Source organism: Cricetulus griseus, chromosome 6 (assembly GCF_003668045.3).
Source record: "Cricetulus griseus strain 17A/GY chromosome 6, alternate assembly CriGri-PICRH-1.0, whole genome shotgun sequence".
Taxonomy (NCBI): Eukaryota; Metazoa; Chordata; class Mammalia; order Rodentia; family Cricetidae; genus Cricetulus; species Cricetulus griseus.
In genome coordinates, this window is record NC_048599.1 from 137013468 (window position 1) to 137032907 (window position 19440).

The 19440-nt window shown below is 49.9% G+C and overlaps 2 protein-coding genes across 2 annotated transcripts; both read left to right on the forward strand.

Annotated features, from left to right (window-relative positions):
- The first annotated feature begins 2457 nt into the window (after positions 1–2457).
- Positions 2458–7141, forward strand: Lcn6 (lipocalin 6). Its single transcript, XM_035447081.1, has 7 exons — positions 2458–2550; positions 2744–2883; positions 5497–5567; positions 6177–6287; positions 6477–6578; positions 6817–6842; positions 6935–7141. Exons 1-7 carry the CDS (start codon positions 2458–2460, stop codon positions 7139–7141), a joined length of 750 nt encoding a protein of 249 aa, XP_035302972.1.
- Positions 7142–10775: 3634 nt separating this feature from the next.
- Positions 10776–13636, forward strand: Lcn10 (lipocalin 10). The gene is made up of 6 exons (XM_027422751.1): positions 10776–10877; positions 11526–11665; positions 12053–12123; positions 12328–12435; positions 13147–13245; positions 13608–13636. The coding sequence occupies exons 1-6, from the start codon at positions 10776–10778 to the stop codon at positions 13634–13636; spliced, it is 549 nt and encodes a 182-aa protein (XP_027278552.1).
- The last annotated feature ends 5804 nt before the right edge of the window (positions 13637–19440 follow it).

The window sequence follows — 19440 nt, forward strand, 5'->3', positions numbered from 1 at the left end:
TGGAGAGAGCTGTGGCAGTGTAGAGAAGTGTGAAGTACGTGGCTGTGTGGAGAATGTGTGGAAAATGTATGGAGAATGTGACTGTGTGAAAATAGATGGAACTGTGTGTAGAGCCCTGTGGCTGTGTGGAAGAGAGACGTGTGACTGTGTGCAAAGAGATGTAACTGTAGAGATTGTGAAGAGAGATTATTCAAGATGAAGCAAAAGAGGTGACCATCTGAAAGCATGTGTTTCCTTATTTACCTCAGATAGAAAAGTCCAGCCCATGGGACTAAAGAGATGGCTCAGAGGTTAAGAGCACTGGCTGCACTTCCAGAGGTCCTGAGTTCAATTCTCTGCAATCACATGGTGGCTCACAACCATCTAAATGAGATCTGGTGCCCTCTTCTGGTGAGCAGGCATATATGGAGGTGGAACACATGTACATAATAAGTAAATAAATCTTAAAAAAAAGAAGTCTGGCTCTCATATAGAGAAGAATTTTCTCTAAGTCCTGCTGCTCTGAAGGCATTCTTTCTAGCACCCTGGGTGCAGACCTGGGAGCTGGTCTCCCAGGCTTTGATAGCTTTTCTAAGTGGTGAAGAAATTCAGGCACAGTAACCCACCTTAACCTGATTCTCATGGACGTTCCTTCACTACACCACTTTTTATGATTTCTGTTTGCCTCTGAGAACTTCCAAAGGTGGCTTTGCCTGTGAGCACTGTCCCCAGAGCTCTTTTCAGTCTGCCTTGCAGACTGATCAAGGACTATGCCTTAATCCAGGCATAGTCATGGCTCTGTTCTTCCTGTCTATTTTCCCCTGCTGCTTCTTATTCTCCTGTCTTATGGTTTTTGTTTGTTTGTTTTTTGGTTTTGGTTTTGGTTTTTCGAGATAGGGTTTCTCTGTATTGTGTTGGAGGCTGTCCTGGAACTCGCTCTGTAGACCAGACTGGCCTCGAACTCACAGAGATCCAGCTGCCTCTGCCTCCTGAGTGCTGGGATTAAAGGCGTGCACCACCAACGCCAGGTTTATTCTGCTGTCTTAAGCCTATGTGTTTTGGTGGGAAAATAGGTTTAAAAATGATTGACTGCATTGGTCTGAAGATTAGGATGGGAGTTTTGGAGCAATTGTCTTCCTAAGAGAAATTTTACTTTCTTCTATCAGGTGTCTGGGAGGTCAGCAGCCAGGAACCATCCTAATCCAGGTTCAAGGTCTGACTCTGGGTCACTGACTTGGATGGAAGAAGACTTAGCTGACATTTACACGGGGTCTGGTTTGTGGGTCTTTGCCTCTCCACAGCAGGGGCCAGGGAGACTTTATTAGATCTATTTGCTGTGGAGACTCAAGCTGTGGACACATTACACCCGTGGATTCTCAAGCTGACTTGGATGATGATGGGCATGGGTATATGGGGGCGAAATGTGAGCTTCAGTCTGCTCTGTGGTGGGTCCTGCGCACTGCAGCCTTGTTCTGCAGAAGTTCTCAGTACATCTTTGATGATGAGTGGGGCATAGATGAGCCAATCTCAGGGAGTGTGTGACTACGGTCTTGACTGGAGGCAGGAGGATTCGCCTGCCACCTCCCCCAATCCCGAGAGTACGGCAGGCCAGATAAACCCCACCCAGAGCTTTTGCTCCTGATAGCAGCTCCAATGACTTTGTAAAGAATAGCTCAGGCTTCAGACAGCTATCAATCAGGGGAGCCTTGGGGACCAGGCTACAGACAGCTATCAATCAGGGGAGCCTTGGGGACCAGGCTACAGACAGAGTTTGAGAGGACCTTAGGGTCTGGCTGAAGTCAATCAGGATTTGGTCTCAGAGAACAGAAAGGTAGATGTGGCCCACCTGGAGATGGATGGAGAATGGATAGGTCCAGATAGGAGGACAGAGGGAACAGGACAGCTTGGCTGCAGGGCTGGCTGTTGGGGCCAGTGGGAGGCTACAGACCAGCAAAGCAGAAGGTTGCGTGGGCCAATGGGGGTGGGAATGGAAGCTTAAAAGGAAGCCTTTCAAGTGGCGTTGTGTGTTTTTAATGATTGAGACAAAAGATGTGTGAAACTGAGATTTCTGGACAGATTACTTGTGCTTGACCAGCCAGCACTGGGACTTGACCTCAGTGTGGGCTTGCTTGGCCTGCCCCTGAAGAGCAGACTCAACTGGGGAGAATGCCGATCCGGGGGAGGGAGATGACAGGGTGGCCAGCTTTAGGAGCCTTACTCTGAACATTCTGGGGAGTAGGTACCTGTACTGGAGATTAGAACAGGCTCCTGGGCTTCTCTTGCCTCTGCCACAGGTCAAAACTACAGTTTAACAACACCCTCCCCCACCCTGAATAATTTTGCTTTGTGAGAGGTCAGAAAGACATCCTGGCAGTTAGCGGCCACCCACACTGAGGCACTTAGAGTTATATAAACTGTTTTCTGGTGGGAGATGGCACATCTTGGCCTACTGCATGGTGTGCCTGAGCCTCTGGAAGAATGAAGGTGGTGCTCCTGACTGCTGCTCTTCTTGCTTTGGTCTCTATGTCCTGGGTCCAGGCAGTGTGGCTGGGAAGGCTGGATCCTAATCAGGTAACAGCCTTCTTGGGCAGCAAGTCCTAGGGCCAGGACCCACCTTTGAGGCTCACAGCCTGTGGGCATTGACTCCCCAAGAGTCAATGTGGACAAGCATGGGAGGAGGGAGTTAGACTGCAATCAGGGTGTTGGAGTTCTTTGACCGCTTTGAGGGAGGAGAGCCAGGTATCTCAGCCGATGCTTCTCCTAGCTCCTTGGGCCCTGGTACATCCTGGCAATGGCGTCCCGTGCGAAGAACTTCATGGTGGAGAAGGACATGAAGAATGTGGAAGGTGTCATGGTGACTCTCACTCCAGATAACAAGTTGAGAGTTCAGTCCTCTCGGCATGGGTGAGTAGGCAGCTCCTGAGCTATGTAACTCTGTTTTAGCTTCCTCAGCAGGAGCACCTTCACCAGAGGGGCTGTGGGATTTGTCTGCCTGGTTCAGGTAGAGGACTGGACTCTGCAGGCCTGCTCCTGGAGTCATGGATGTCTCTCTGTGCTCCCCACTCTCCTGTGCTCCCCAGGTTAGTCTCCTTTTTTTCCATGAGCTTCCCAGAGTGGTAGGCTCCCTACATCTGTTGTGCTTCCTTCTTTTCCCTACTGGTCTCTGCTCTCACTCATCCACTTTCTGCCAGCCAGGGCTTTGCATCGTGTTTGCCATTTTACCAAGTACTTTGTCACCCTGTGTTATAGCAATCATTCCCACCTATCACACAACTCCACCTTCCTAAACTGAAATTTTGTCTCCGTGTGACAGCTTTCCATCGCCATGGCAAATTTATGAGGTTTGCCTAGGCCCATGAGTCCAAAGATTTCAGTCCTTGGTTACCCACTGACCCTGTTGCCTTGAGACTATGGTAGCTCATTACATCATGGTGGAGAATACATGGTGAAGGCAGCTCACTTCATGGTGCTAGGAAGGAAAGAGAGGGGAAAAAAGGAGGGAGGGAGGGGAAGGGAGGGAGGGAGAGGGGGAGAGAAGAAAAGGAAAGAGGAAGAGGAGGAGAGTCATATCACCATCCCTTGAAGGACACATCTTCAGTGGCCAAACTTCTTCCCACCAGGCTCTACCTCTTCCCTCTGCTATGGGCAGAGGCATGAAGCTTCCCACACATGGCCTGTGAGGACATTCCACATTAAGCGACACTGGATCTCCATCCCCACCCCCTCTGTGCTTCCTGTTTCCCCACGCAATGACGGGAGAGCCCAGAGAAATGTCCCTATAGAGACCATCCTGTTGTGACTGGGTTTCTCTTAGCCAATATCTTCTAAGTTCACCCTTTCTGTCTTTGGTTTGGTGACATCCCACTATGTGGATGGTCTGTGTGTCCCATTATCCATGGACACTTTGGTGGCTTCCATCTTTTTCACTAGAAATGTGTAGACAGTGAGCCTTGGTAAGTTGGCTCCTTAGAAAAAGGGTTTATCCTAGAAGTAACCTGCTAGCAGATGTCTGTGTGTCTAACTGGCAGTTCTTTGTCATCTGCTGTCCCCATTTGGCTACTCATATAGGCTCTGACCTCTGCTCCTCTCATAAAGCCCATGCGGTAGACAAGGATGACCTTGAACTCCTGATCCCCTGCTTCTACCTCTCAGGGCTGGGATTGTAGGTGTAGGTGTTTCACCACATCGGACTAGTGTCTCTGATACCGAGAGTCACAAATGTGTGTATCTGCTATGTTTCCCTCCTAGTAAGCTCTCTTTAAATATTCTGCATATTTTCTTCTAGAATGTTTCTTACTGGTTTGTGAGAAAGGGGAATTTTAGCAATTAGTCTGTGATTAAAAACTAGTTATACCAGACAGTGGTGGTGCACACTTTTAATCCCAGCAATCAGGAGGCAGAGGCAGGTGGATCTCTTGTGTCTGAGGCCAGCCTGGTCCACAGAGTGAGTTCCAGGATGGCTAGGGCTACACAGAGAAACCCTGTCTCAAAAAACAAAACAAAAACACAAGACAAAACAAAACAACAACAACAAAAAAACAAACTAGCTACAGATACCTTCCAGTTTGTTTTTCTGATTTGGAGAGATATTTAAAAAAAATTTATGTATGTGAATATTTTGCCTGCATGCATGTTTGTGTAGCCAATGCTCACAAGGGTCAGGAAAGAGTAGCAGATCTCTGGTTTTGGAGTTATGAGTGGTTGTGAGTTACCCTGTGAGTAATGGGGACCAAAACTGGGTTCTCTGCAAGACCAGCAAGTGCTCTTAACTGCCAGGCCATTTCTCCAGGCCCAAGAGGAATTTTTCCCTATGAAGTACTTTTTAATTCTGCACTGTATGCACACCGGCCTTTGCTTCTGAGGGCGCTGGGTGCCATGACATGGAGGGAGGAAGGGGGATCCTCTCCTTTTCTGTCTCTGGAAGTTCTAGAACTTAGCCTGGGATAAAAATGTGAGTTATACTCAGGGAGCTGTGCAGCCCCGCATTTCAGAATTATGACCTAGTTTGTGACCTTTGTTGTAGGTATGTGTTGGGGTAATTTTTCTTTGTTTTTAACTCTCTATTCTGTTCCTGTGATCTGTTTATTTACCCAGACTTTGTGGTGGGCTTAAGGTGTGCCTCCTTGTCTGCTGGACCGGCTTATGCTGTTTTTCTTTTGGAGCCTCTCCATCATCTCTCACTGTAGGTGTCTTGTCCCCAGCCATCTTTGTGGCACTTGTTTTGGCTAACAGATCCTGCCACACTTCTCTTGCGTTTCTCAACCCAGAGGCTCACACCTCGGGGGACTTCTGGATACTGTGTTCTCGCTTGAACCACAGGTTGATGTCTCTTGAGCCCTCAGCACCCAGCAGTGTGGATCCCTTGGGAAATGAAGGGAATGACTAGTGCTTCTCAGGTCCCAGGATGGGTTTTTCTAGGTATTACAGGCATTGTGAAAGAGGTGAACTCCCTTTGAAGCCTCCCTCACTGGTGGGTCACAGGTGAGTCTCAGAGGTCTCCCTCCCATTGATTCCTAGGCCAGATGGGTGTCGTCAGAACACTGTGGAGCTGCTGAAGCGAGAGTCCCGATGGGTGTTTGAGAACCCCTGTGAGTATGATGCCCCTGGGACCTCCTCATCTGATCACCATGAAGGACAGTCCTTGTGTGTTCCCAGGTTGCAGCTGGCAGGGCCAGGCCTGGCAGGAAGGAGACCACTCTGCTCCAGAGCCCCTGGCACAGCTCTGTGGGCAGCTAAAGGATCCAACAGGCAGGACACTGGGGTCAATCCTCAGGAGAGAGAGGCTCCTGAACAGAGGTCTTAGACCACATATCCCCACCCCTGTGTGCCCAGATGCCCGTGAGCATCCTAGTCTCAATACCTGGTCTCCTTTGTGGGTTCAGAAGGCTTGGTGCCTGGTTAGTAACGTTCTATCCCCACAGGATGGGGCTGGGAGAGGGTGACCCACTTGCTCTTCAGTTCCCCCAGGCTGAGCTGGGACAATCACTCATCTAAGTCCACCAGCATCTGAGAACTGCTTCTTGCTGGCACCATGTAGGGGGTCAGGAACCTGGGGAGAGCTTGAGACCTCTACTGAGATTGGATGGGGTCTGGTCCTGAATCTGACCCCATCTTAACAGCCAATCCCAGTTTCAAACCTGGTTGGCATGGTGGCCCTGTTCCCCTTGCTGCCCCTGGATCTTGCATTTGCTTTCTAGCTCTCGGTGTACTGGACTACCGGGTACTGGGCACTAACTTCAAGGACTATGCTGTCATCTTCACACAGTTGGAGTTTGGGGATGAGGCCTTCAACACAGTGGAGCTGTACAGTAAGTGGGGACAGGCCAGGTTGCTCAGGGTCCCTGGTGTCCCAGACACAGATGCTCTGTCCTCAGCCCCTAGTAGGGAACATACAGGGGCTAAGGTTGGCTGAGGATTGGAGTGAAGAAAGGGTCAGGGGACACGGCCAGGCTCTCCACACTCTCATTGTCTCTCAGAGCCTACTCCTTCTTGCTCAGGTCGGACAGAGATGGCTAGCCATAAGGCCATGCAGCTGTTCACCAAATGGAGCCAGGGTCTGGGCTTCAAGTCCCATCAGCAGGCCCAGCTGCAGAAGGACCGTGAGTGTTTCTAGTACTGGTTGCAGGGAGCACAGGCAGTTCTGACACATGCAGTGACTGGGGTGGTGGAGGTGGTTCGTATTCCTTCTGCTCTTACTGGTTTGTGGGTGCTTCAAGGGACCACCTATGCCTGTCATAGTCAAGCTTGTAGGGACAGCCTCTGTGGAAGAGGCTTGTGGGTAGGATCCTGGGAGCTGCTGCAGCCCTATTCTCACAACTGACTTGGCTCTTCTTACAGTCACATGTGCACACAAGATCTTCCAGGTAGGCCACCTTTTCAGGCATCACTCTTGGCTCCCTGGGGAGCAGGAAGGGCCTGTGGCTTTGGGTGAACCCTCTCCAAAGCCTGTGTATAGCCCATGTCTCTGCTGGTGGGAAAGTCACTGAAGGTGAGGATGATGGCTGTCACCAGCCCCACCCCAACTCTTGCCCTGGTTTTCAGTGAGTGCCACACCCTGGAGATAGCAGCACAACGTCCTGGTGTCCTGGTGGAGGTGGACAGGCACTGTCTTTGCTCAGTGGCTGGTGGTGCTGGTGTTCTCCTAGACTCATGCTTGGGTTGAAAATAAAGTCATTTTACAATTAAAGCTGCCACAATGTGTCTTCTTTGGGGTGGAATGGTCCCTGTGTTATGGAAGAGGACTTGCCAGAGATCAGACCATGGAACCACAGAGCAAGCTCAGGGACAGGAGAATCTGATACACTGTAAGGGGCCGTTTCCTGCATTATAATGGTGCCTGAAGACACCAAGATGTAAATTACTTCACAGGCGCTGGGTAATCTCCATTCCTTTGATCTCTGCCTATCCCGTGGCTCATTTTGGCCTGAGGAGCTGAAGCCATTCATAGGGTAACACGTCCCAGGCGGCTGGTCAGCCTTTATAAGGGATGGTTTTCTTGGTTTAGTGTCTCCGCTCTGGGAAGCTTATGCTCTTTCACTCTCAAGATGCATTAAAGCTTTTCTGCAGAAGGATCCGAGTGTCCCGTGTATGATTTCTTGCTGGCGAGAAATACAGAGCATGCGCGGGACATATGGTGCCGAAACCCGGGAACATATGAACATCTCCAGCACCGCGGAGACCCCTTGGCTACAAGGCGGATTCAGAACTGCAGGATGGTAAATTCGGAGAGGTATGTTTTTTTTTTTTCTGGACTTTGGCTTAGGAATGTTGCTATTGTGGGAGGTTAATATAGAGGCTTCTATGCTTTTACTAGGAGCTATTTTGACTTTTCTCACTGTTGTAGCAATCTTAAAGAAGTCCAGAATTACATATCAGAAACCGAATGTAGTGAGAGATGGGGCGCGCCTAACAATAAAATATAAGAAAAAAGGACCTCCCGGGATGTCTACTGACAAGGGAGTGTATAAAAAAAAAGGACCTCCCGGGATGTCTACTGACAAGGGAGTGTGTACAGCAACAAATAAGAAAAAAGGACCTCCTGGGATGTCTATTGACAAGGGAGTGAATAATTTGTTAGATGATTCTGTAAATAAATTTAAAGCTTTAAATCTTGATAGCTCTAATGACTCTAAAAGCTCAAGAGATAAAGTTTTGGAAGGAACAGCTCAGCTGGATGAGGGAGAGACAGAGAAGGAGGGAGAGAGAATAGGGAATGGCCGGTCACACCCCGGTAAATTTAGGAGAGATGAGGACTCAAAACCTAGCCTCTGCCCTGCTACGAAACTGAAAGCCTTGGAGCTGAGCAGCTCAGACTCTGAGATTTTAGACTCTAGCAAGGAAGCAGAGCTAGAGAAAGAAGCAGCACGATACCACCCCGATAGATATCGGCTGCCAAAAATGCCAGCGGGTGTGCTTCCATCAGCACCCCCACTATTTGGTACCGACTCCTTTTTACCATCAGAGGAGCGGAGAAAATTACAGATGGCTTTCCCAGTCTTTGATAGGGGAAAAGGCCATGCCTACTATTCAACACTTCTTAAAGGCCTGGAATGCCTGGGGCTTTAAAGCCTCATAAACATTGACGCTCGGGCCAAGCGTCTCACCTCAAAACCTAAAAGGCCAAAAGGAAATGGTAAAATGGAAAGATATCTTAACTGATCTTTGGAAAGGCCCGGATCCTATTCTCATAAGATCCAGGGGAGCGATATTGTGTTTTCTCACAGGATAAAGAGAATCCCCTGTGGATCCCAGAAAGACTCAACCTGAAGAGCCCCTTCAGACCTTCAAAAGTCGAAACTCCACCCTCCCCCCGGGAATTGAGAGCCGCTATTGTTATCCAGATTAACTCCTGCCCTTGGCGGAGAGATTGTCACTGCTTAAGGGGTGGGGGTGATTGTTTGATGCAGCCGTTTGCGGATTGCTGTTATTTTTGGCTGGTCTGTGAGAAAAGGGGTGGGGGTGAAATTGTTTGATGCAGCCGCTTGCGGATTGCTGTTACTTTTGACTGGCATGTAAGCTCCAGGGCTCAAACCAAGAGACCGCCCAAGCGCTTATATTTTGGCTAACTATGCTTTAGCAATAGGCCGCCGGCCAGACAGCTCTTGCACACCCGGAGCCTAGGCTCATTGTACAGGGTAGAGTGTCTGGTCTGGGCAGCCCAATGAGGGATGCTGAGCAAAGGCATCGCACAGAGTTGCCTATTATGCAGGCTTCTCTGGGAGGTACGTTGACCTGCATAAGGGTTACCTGCCCCGAGACTTCCCTTTCCCAGAAAAACGGCAGAGGACAGGTCGAGAGTACTTCGGGTCAAGCTAACAGCCTGATGGTGACTCCCGTACACAGTCTTAATGTTTGATTTTGGGAAGGTACAACCTCTACCTCTATCCCTCAACATATGGGTGACCTATTTGCTTGTAAAAATATAAAGCCTTATCATTAATTAATAAAAAAGGGGGATATGTAAGGGGCCGTTTCCTGCATTATAATGGTGCCTGAAGACACCAAGATGTAAATTACTTCACAGGCGCTGGGTAATCTCCATTCCTTTGATCTCTGCCTATCCTGTGGCTCATTTTGGCCTGAGGAGCTGAAGCCATTCATAGGGTAACACGTCCCAGGCGGCTGGTCAGCCTTTATAAGGGATGGTTTTCTTGGTTTAGTGTCTCCGCTCTGGGAAGCTTATGCTCTTTCACTCTCAAGATGCATTAAAGCTTGTCTGCAGAAGGATCTGAGTGTCCCGTGTATGATTTCTTGCTGGCGAGAAATACAGAGCGCGCGGGACAATACACCAATATGCATTGTCAGAGTTCTTGAGACCAAAGACACTGGGGATGGAATGGCAAAAGCTGAGGTGCCCAGGCTAGATAAGAGCTTTGTTCGTAGGTCAGGACACTGTTAAGGCAGCCACTGTACCACCAGAATCCATGGCCAGGGGGCCAACCACCTATGTACTACCTAGCAGGAAGGAACACTGAGTGCTATACAGTATGAGAACATTGATAGCACCTACCAACAGTCTAGTGTGTGTGTGGGGGTTAGCATCCACAGGCTACCTAGCAGGAGGACACAGAATTCACACTAACTAGCAGGGAGGTCAGTATCTTTGAGCTTTCCAGCAGGGAGATGCAACCAGGGCCTATAGCTCTGGCTGCTGGTTGGGGTGGGCATAGGGGTGATGGTGGTGTATGGAGCCTGCAGGCCCTCACTACAAATGGGGTACCTGGTCAGGAAATGGTGAAATGATGTAATCTATTGGAAAATAATATGGAGGGAGAGGGGATCAAAGCTTGGGCTCACTCCACCTCTCTTCCATGGCCCGGTCATCAGTAGCTCCTCAGACACTATAAATAGTGGGTAGGGAGCACCAAAGTTTATGTCTAGAGGCTGCTGTTTCCCTCCCTCCTGTTTGCACACCTGCCCACGAGGCTAGTCCCAGAGACACCCTAGTCTCACCTTTGGCTAGGACTATGAGAGCCTCAAGCATCCAGTGCTAGGTGAGACATACCAGGCTGCAATGGTATGCAGATTTATGTAGTTCTAGCTCTTCAGTAGTGAGGGATGTGAGGACCAGCACCCATATGGCCTCTGAGAACTTGGCGGCACCATTTTCAGGGGCCTCCCAGTCAGGCAATGTCTGCTGTAACCAACAATGCCCAGGTTGAAGCCCTCAGAAGGAGGGGCAGAAGCCTCAAGCTACACCTCCCCACTTCTTACTCCACCCACCCCAGTAGCCTGAGGCTCCAGGGTGGGTCTGACACCACAATAGGGCAAAAAGGCAAGAGCTTCCCCTGCTAAGCATGAAGCTGGAGACGGCCCTGGCCACAGCCCTAGTCCTGGCTATGACATCCTGGACACAGGAGTTTTTCCCTAAGGAGGCCCATACTCTCAACTGGGGCAAGGTAAGCCACATGCCCCTTGGGTACCTTCATTAGGTACTAGGGTTACAGGGTATGTAGACCAGTTAGGACTACAACTGCAGCGGTGGGACCATCTGGGATGATGTCCCCAGCAGGAGGGCAGGACACAGTATCTGTTGAGCCCAGTTGTGTTGGTTACCTGTTCTCTCCCACCACTGCCCCGGCCCTGGGACCCCTTGGAGATACCTCTCTGCATTGGGTCCAGTGCTGCAAGCAGGGTGGAGGGCCAAATACTAGACGATTCCAGGTGGGGTGGCTGTGGGCACAGTGGCTAGGTGGACAATGTGAGTGGCATGCACAAACACTGAGTTATTAGGAGACAGGAGTATGCTGCAGGGAAGAGCTGGTGGCTAGCGGCTCGGGCACAAACAGAAAGGGAGAGGGGCCGAGCATCCGTGTCACAGGGAGGAGAAGAGAAAAGGAGCCTCTGAGGTAGCTAGGGTGGACATGGCCTCCTGGGCCTCTGACCGGCTAAGCACCAGCTTCTCTTCAGCCTGGGACAGGGTAGTGCCCACCTGAGGATGCAGATGTGCTCTGGGTCACTTGCTGGGTCTGTCCTTTGGCTGGGAGCTTGGACAGGCAGCATGGTATGGCAGCTGCAACATTGTTCTCTCCCGACGCCCCCTGCAGTTTTCAGGCTTCTGGTACATTATTGCCATTGCCACAGACACCCAAGGATTCTTGCCGGCTAGAGACAAGAGGAAGCTGGGGGCATCTGTGGTGAAGGTGCACAAAACAGGCCAGCTCAAGGTGGTCATCGCCTTCAGCCGGTGAGGGGATATGATGTGGCAGGGGTCCTGGTACACCTTTGCAGACTGGTCAGGGACAGCTTTATGTCTGGGAAGAAGGAGCCGACAGGAAGCAGAGCTGAGTCCCGAGAGGAAACAGACCTGACAGATGGTTTCACTACCTCTTTCCCCCCTAAAACCCAAGGTGTGATTTTGGGAGAAATATCTGGCATCAGGAAAGGGGTGTTGGGAGTGGACCTCTCAGCTCCGGGCAGGCCTTTGCCCAAATTAGAATATTCCCACCCAAACTGGCTACCTGGGCCCCAGAGTCCCCATCCCTAGGCTCTAGAGGAAGCAAGTGAGTGGAGCCGGAGAAGCTGATGGTGGAAGGTGGCCCTTTGGCTGCTGCTCACTGTACCTGTTCCCCAGGCCTCAGGGATGCCAGTCCATGGAGGTGACATTGACGAAGGATAGAAAGAAAGCTGTGTTCAGGAATACCTGTGAGTAGGGTGGGAAACCGAGTGTGTGGCCAGACACCCAGGATGGGCGAGCAGAGCTGGCTGAACTCCTTTGAATGGCCTGGTCGGGGAGGTGAGACCAGGGAGGAAAGACCACGTTGGACTGGCTCATGTGTTGGGCACCAGGTTCTGTACTGCGGGTGGGCATGGATATCCAGGAAGTGGCCACTGGAGCTTCTCTTGCAGTGAAGGGGGTAAAGGGTTTCCATGTGCTGTCCACTGATTACACGTACGGCCTGGTATACCTCCGCTTGGGGCGTGCAGGCAACAACTACAAGAGCCTGCTGCTCTTCAGTAAGTACGGTGTGCAGAGTCACCTTTGGGTGTCAGAGCCACGGTGGTGGAGGGCTTAGGGATCAGAGACACAGAAGTGAGGGAGGGTGAAGGGGAGACAAGGCTGGAAGCTAAGGCTGGCCAGAGGGGCGGGAGGAAGGATGGTCTGAGAGGGGCTGTGGCAGTGGAGCTTGCTGTGTGTAGGGTTGGAGGTGACAGCAGCACAATCGATTGGGGACCCTCACCAGGAATGGTCTAGATGTAGGGGATGCAGTATAGGACAGCCTTATGTGTGAGTGTTGGGGTGCTGCCCCGTGAGGAGGCTGAGGTGCAGGGTATGAGTTCCCAGCTCTGAGAAATGGAGGGTTAGGGCTTGGGCTAGGTGGCTGGATTCAGTGGGAACAAGGGGAATTGTACTGGGGAGGATGGGTGGAAGTGATGTGGTGAGGAGGAAGGGCACCCAGCCTGGGCTACAGGGAGGGGTCTGGGGAAAGAGCAGAGGACAGGTGTGTTTAGAACATAGCAGGCCTGGACATGCCCAGGGCATGGCTGCGGTGGGTTGGAGGGACAGAGGAGGCTCCCAGGTATCCATCAGCTACAGAGTGACCCTATCTCCTAGCTTTGGAAATGAAGCACAGGCACAGGATGACAGTGAGAGGGTGAAAGGTTAGGATGCAATCCTCCAAATGTCATATGGGCGCCCCTGCTGCTGTGATTCTGTCTCCAACTCAGACAGACAGAACATCTCTACCTTCCTGAGTCTGCGAGAATTCCTGGACACCTGTAATATTCTACAGCTCACCAAGCAGGCCACCATCCTTCCGAAAGACGGTACTAGATGGCCTCAGGCTTTTATTCTCCTGTCCCCATTAGACAGCTGGTCTATGTTGGAGACGTGTGTGTGTGTGTTTGTGTGTGTGTGTGTGTGTGTGTGTGTGTCCATGTAGTTTGCAAAGTCAACTGTGAAGATGCCCAAATGTCCTCATCCCTCCGTACCTGTGGGTTTCCTGTCAGCATGGGGTGTGCAGCGTCCCATGCAGACAGACGGCTCCTAGAGCACACAGACTCCAGCCGATACTCAGAATGGAGGCTGCACAACTCTGCCCTTTTTAGAGTCCAGGGCAAGGACCCTCATATGGATTCACGACAGAGGTGGCAGCCAGGTGTCTCAGCACCTTTGTTCCTGCCCACAGATTCCTGTGCACACATGATCCTGCCCTAACAGCCAGTCACCCTCTGCTCATCCCTTTGACTTGAAAGTCTTCCAGACCCTGGGAATGCTGTTCCAGGTGGTGGCTGTGACACTCAGTGGCTTGTTCAGAGGTGTTTGGTGGCTGCAGGTCAGTGACTGGCTGACTACACAGAGCCCGAGCTGTGATTGCTGCCTTTGCATCCTCCAATCCCAGCAAACTCCCACCGGCTGTGCTCATGGCTTTCTCTTTGGTCCACCTGCCCCGGCAGTGTCCTGGGCTCCATTGGAGGCCTGGTCTGGCACTCATCATCACTTCACCCTGGGGAGGCTGAGCACCATTTTCTTCCTTTCTTTTAAAATGGGTTTCTTTAGTTTTTGGGCTATCGCGATGGCTCAGTGGTTAGCAGTGCATAGTGCAGAGAACTCAAATTTAGTTCTCAGCATCCATATAGAGTGGCCCACAAATGCCTGTAACTCCAGCTTCAGGGGATCCAACAGCCTCTTCTGGTCTTTGTGGGCACTGTACATACATGCGAAACCTGCCTGCATATACATATAATTAAAAATAAAAATATTTTAAAAGATTTTATTTTCATATGTACTTTTTGTTTTATTTTTCAGGACAGGGTTTTTCTGTGTAACAGCCGCTCTGGCTGTTCTGGAATTCCTTTGTAGACCAGGTTGGCCTGAGATCTGCCTTCCTCTGCTTCTTGAGTGCTGGGATTAAAGGTGTGCACCAGCTCCTATGTACTTTTTTGTTTTTCTTTGTTTTGAGAGAGGTCCCACTACGTAGTCCTAGCTGACTTAGAACTCACTATATAGTTGGGTGTGGTGGTGCATGACTTTAATCTCGGCACTCAGGAGGCAGAGACAGGCAGAGCTCTGTATATTGAGGCCAGCCTAGTCTACAGAGTGAGTTTCAGGACAGCCAGGGCTACAAAGAGAAACGTGGTGTCGGAAAACAAAAACAAAAGCAAAACTCACCATATAGACAAGGCTGGTCTTGAACTCACAAAGATCTGCCTGCTTTTGCCTCCTGAGTCCTGGGATTAAAGATGTGCGCCACCACGCCAAGTTCTGTACATATTATTATACTTTGTTCTCATTCCTCCTCCTTCCCCCACCTCCCTCTGTGTGGTCCCTACTCTGCTTTCAGGTTGTGTATATTCCATTACACTCTTCCCCCTTCAGCCTTGAGATCTCTTCTTACATTTTTATGGTCTACTTTCTACTTTCATGACACGTACACATTTAAATCTAGACTCTGGGGCTGGGGAAGATAGCTGGCTAAGAGCGCCTCCTGCTCTTCCACTGCAACTAAGTTCAGCTCCCAGAAGTCATGTCAAGTGGCTCACAACTGCCTGTCACCTTGGCTCCAGGGGATCTGATGCCATCTTCTGGCCACAAGGGCAATTGCATATACATGTGCACACACAGGAACCTACAATAATAGATAATACACATCATAAAAAAAAAAAAAACAACCCAAACTGGACTCTGCTAATGAGGGTCAAGATGCTGTATCTCTTTCTGATTTGGTTTATTCAGCTTAATATAATGATCTCTAGTTCCATGTATTTTTCTGTAAATATCACCATTTCACTCTTGTTTATGGCTGAATAAAATTCCACTGTGTGTGTACCACATTTGAGCATACGCACCATATTTTCCTTGTCTGTTCATCTCATAATGGGCATCTAGGCTAGGCCTGTATCTTGGCTACTGTGAACGGTGCAGCAATAAACAGACGTGTGCATGTATCGCTGTGGTATGCTGACTTGGAGGCCTTCCAGAATGTTCCCAAGAGTGGTTATATGGTAGCTCTGGTTTCTGTTTTTAGGCATTTCCATGCTGACTTCCACAGTGACTGCAGCACTCCTCTTTAATCTCTGATCACTCAGCTGTGTTCTGCTACAAGGAGCATGAGCAGCAGGAGCTCTTCATTTGGAGACCTCCTGGGCTGGCTCACCGGCTCGCTGGGTTAGCTTTCCAATGGCCATGTAACCAGCATCACTTGCTTTCTCCTCCATGTGGGTATCTCTACTCCAGTCCCAGGCATGAGTATCTTCTTCTCCTGTGGCCTCACCACCAGCAGACTTCCAGCACCTGAGTGACTCTACCACAGGTGCCACCGGTGCTGAGAAGTCTTGTGCTGTTGGTTTTCACGTCAAACCTACCATGCCACCACGTGAGCAAAATGTTGGCACACCAACTCAGTTCCCTCCTTTCAGGATGTGGGTCCTAGGGTTTGGACTCAGATCATCAGGCTTAGCTGAAAGCATCTTTATTTACTGAGTCACCTCTTTGGCCTTCTAATACTGGCACATAGGATGAGCAAAATTTCAGCAAGAACCAGTTGCACCATCCAGGAAGTTCTCAGATATGCCTCTAGGTCTCAATGCCTACACCCAAAGACCATAGTCTGCTTTTGCTATTAAAAACTGGCTTCACTTTGTTGGAATGGGACATGCCAGGCCTTCCAGGGTATGCTGCTTGGAAAAGTTAGACCTCTTTCATTTAGCTGTGATGTTCTGAGACCCCATGCTGATGGCTAGCCTTCCTTTTTAGTGCTGGTTGCTGGGTGTTAATGGGTTGGACTTTGTGAGTAGCTTTTACACACAGTTAAGTCACACAGAGCCAACTTGATCCTTTCAAATCTTCCTTTGAGGTTTTACAGAGCAGAGCTGCATTTAGGGTTAGTTTGACTCCATTGCTTAACATGATGGTTCTCACTGACTACCCTGTCATCCAGACATGAGGACTGGGACAGAATCCAACTGTCTCTGATGGTCCCAAGGCTTGCTCTGCTAATTGATTGGGGTTTCTTAAACATTTTTTTGCCAAGAATATCAATAATGGGTGGTCTGTGTCATTTTTGATGTGACCAACCATGTCGATTGTCACAAGATTCTATTCATGCTGTTCTCAGTGTCAACGAGGCTTATAAGACATTTGCCCTCTGTGCTTTTCAATTTGTTGCCTGTGTGTGTTCCGTTCACCAGCCTTTTGGGTCTAGGTCAATTGTACATGGCTTTTGGCTTATGAATGGAAATGGGAACCCAGGAACCCAGACTCAGAAGAAGGCAGTCAATGTCAGGTGTGACTCCACAACTTCCTGGGTGGGATCTAAAACTCACATGTGGTTTTAGACATCAGGCTTGGACCTACACCTTCCTGAGAAGGACCCAGAACTTAAGTATGGTGGGATCCTGAGCACAACTCTAAGCCTTAAGGTCCAGCAATGTCACAGGGAACTGAGCTTGGGGTTTCTGTCTCTTCCTCTGACACCTTTGGTCCTTAATGTTTGACAGATGGTGGCCACTGCAAAGCGAAGGATGGGCATGCCCTGCATCTGGCCTTCACAGTCTTTAGATTGCTGTTCCATCAGGGTGGGCAAGACCACCCTGTTCTAGGGACCTCAGACTCCTTGTCTTCCACAGATGATCTTTCTACTGCTGGGCCCTACCAGGTATGGGAGAGGTGGAGAAGAGAAGAAGACAAGGGAAGAGGGAGGAGGAGAAGTGGAGAGAAGGGAGAGAAGGGGGAGAAGCATGGGAGGCATGTTGGAAGGTCCCAGAGGGCAGAACACCAGTCAGCCAGTAGTGCCTACAGGGCACACTCACAGAATCTATCCCTCTGCCCTTAAAGGTAGCCTCCCTTGAAGCAGCCAGTTGGATGGGGGCAGAGTTGGCCTAAAGTCACACTGGGCCAGCCTTGCAGCTCCTCTTGCTGTTTGCCACAGCCTGATCTGGACCTTATATGCCCTGATAAGGTAAGAACTACCCCAGGGCCCTAGGAAGAGTTCACAGCCACTGTGGCCTCAGTAACATTTTAGATGCCTTTTCCCTGACTCATATCACAGAGGTGGTGGCAGAGCTGGGGTTCTCCCTGCACTGTATGTGGCAGGAGAGAGAGCCATCCATAGTCAGGCCATGGGTGAGTCCATGGATGGGCATATACAATCAAAATACCAGACCCCACGCTGCCTCTTACTTCAGAGACAGGAATCGAATCCTCAAACTGTGGGTTTTTTACTGGGAGAGACGGAGAGGTAATGAATGAAATGAGCATTCTGGCTCAGTGGACTTGATGTGTATGCCCTCTCCAGACTTCAAGAGAAAGCACAGTAAGGGGAAAAGCAACAGTATCATAAAAGTTCAGAAACAAGGCTGACCAGCTAGCCAGAGGGACAAGATTTTGGAATAAGTATTGCCCCTGTCCTGGTTTCCTATAAAATATACCAGTGAGAGATAGCTCAGACAAGGTGGTCTCTGCTGGCTCCCCTGATCTCCAAGTAAAGCACAATTAAAGAATCCATCCCTGTCTCTGCTCATTGAGCTTGCAGTGACAGACAGCAGCAATTATTACATTCCAGTGACACATATAGGTGAACCTATGCTTGATTGTATGTAACTCGACAAATGGGAGAGCACAAGTGCCTCATAGGTGTCCCCTCAGTGTCCATGTTAAGCTCTGGCTTGCAGGGGGTGGTGTGGGGAGAGGTACTCTTTGGGAGATCTGTGTTGCAGGGGGTGGTGTGGGGAGAGGTACTCTTTGGGAGATCTGTGTTGCATGGGGTTGGGAAGGTGGTTCTTCTGGTGTGAACCAGTGTCCTGCCCCATGATGGACACAGTGAGATGACACCTGCCACCAGAGAGAATAGGTTCTTCAGAATCCCATCAAATGGGAGGCCTCTTGGACTATCACCTCCAGAACTTTGAGACATACGCTGTTTAGGCATCTGTCTGGGCATCCCAGCTGATGAATCTACACACATGAGCCCACCTGGTTTTCCTGGGGGTCAATCTCTGGGAGGGGAACACTCTTGGACAGAATCTTCCCACTTGGCCATTCTGAGTGTGTGTGGGATGATGAAAGCCCTTCCTGTCAGAAGGTGAAGGAACTTGGGATGACAGAGAGAGTCTCACTCACCGGACTGGACAATGTGTTCTGATGGAGGAGGCATAATGACTCTGCTCCGCGAGACAAGCTTCACTTTGAGCTCAGCCCACAGGGCCAGAGCCTCCAGAATCTCTTTCTTCTTCTTAGATCAATGTGTCCCCCTGGTTCCCACCCCCACCACCTGGCATGTCTGCATTTCTGAGTGGGAAGCTAGGCAGACTAGTCTGTTTCCTGAAAGCCCTGGCTGCTTCTCCCAGGGCTGGGTTTCTGCATTTCTTCTCATAGTTAAGTCACAGGGCAGGAGCAGGTCTCAGTGGCTTTATTCTGCAGAAACAGCTATAAAAGTGGGCACAGACAACCACTGACAAATTTGCACATACATATGCGTATAAGGCAGGGCACACCCATGTTGATGTATGCATTGCACCCTGACAAACATTCCCATTAGCACATATGACGTATAGGCAGAGAATGCAGAGCCTCATGCCAGCACATGCTCTAGCATACGTAGTGCACACACCCATCATGTGCACAGGGCACACTCACGGTGGATTCCATACCTGCATACACACTCCAGACATTTTCGTATATGCAGAATTTACATAAGTGCGCCTGGACACCGCCACAGGCACATGTGTGTAATAATAACATGTATGTATAATATATGCATATATATAATATACATATTCACATGCATACATATTCATTCATACACATATATGTATGCATACAAATGCACATATACTCCTGCTTGCCCCATCTCTAGCTCAGAGCAGAGCCTGCCATGTTAGTTTGCAATGGAGGAGGGGCTGTCCAGTACCCTTTCCCTTCCCATAAAGACTGGATGTCTGGAAGGTTCTGTTTTTCAATTACAATCAACACTCTGTTGGGTTGTGGAGGTCTAGATTGGGGTAGTGGGTAACAGGGACCAT

Excerpts from the sequence above, each read along its gene's own strand:
- Lcn6 (XM_035447081.1), top strand. The coding sequence starts at position 2,458 with ATGAAGGTGGTGCTCCTGACTGCTGCTCTTCTTGCTTTGGTCTCTATG. Across the intron at positions 6,579-6,816 it reads GGCCCAGCTGCAGAAGGACC|TCACATGTGCACACAAGATC; the intron begins GTGAGTGTTTCT and ends CTCTTCTTACAG. Across the intron at positions 6,843-6,934 it reads GTGCACACAAGATCTTCCAG|CCCATGTCTCTGCTGGTGGG; the intron begins GTAGGCCACCTT and ends GCCTGTGTATAG.
- Lcn10 (XM_027422751.1), top strand. The coding sequence starts at position 10,776 with ATGAAGCTGGAGACGGCCCTGGCCACAGCCCTAGTCCTGGCTATGACA. Across the intron at positions 12,124-12,327 it reads AGCTGTGTTCAGGAATACCT|TGAAGGGGGTAAAGGGTTTC; the intron begins GTGAGTAGGGTG and ends CTTCTCTTGCAG. Across the intron at positions 13,246-13,607 it reads CACCATCCTTCCGAAAGACG|ATTCCTGTGCACACATGATC; the intron begins GTACTAGATGGC and ends TCCTGCCCACAG.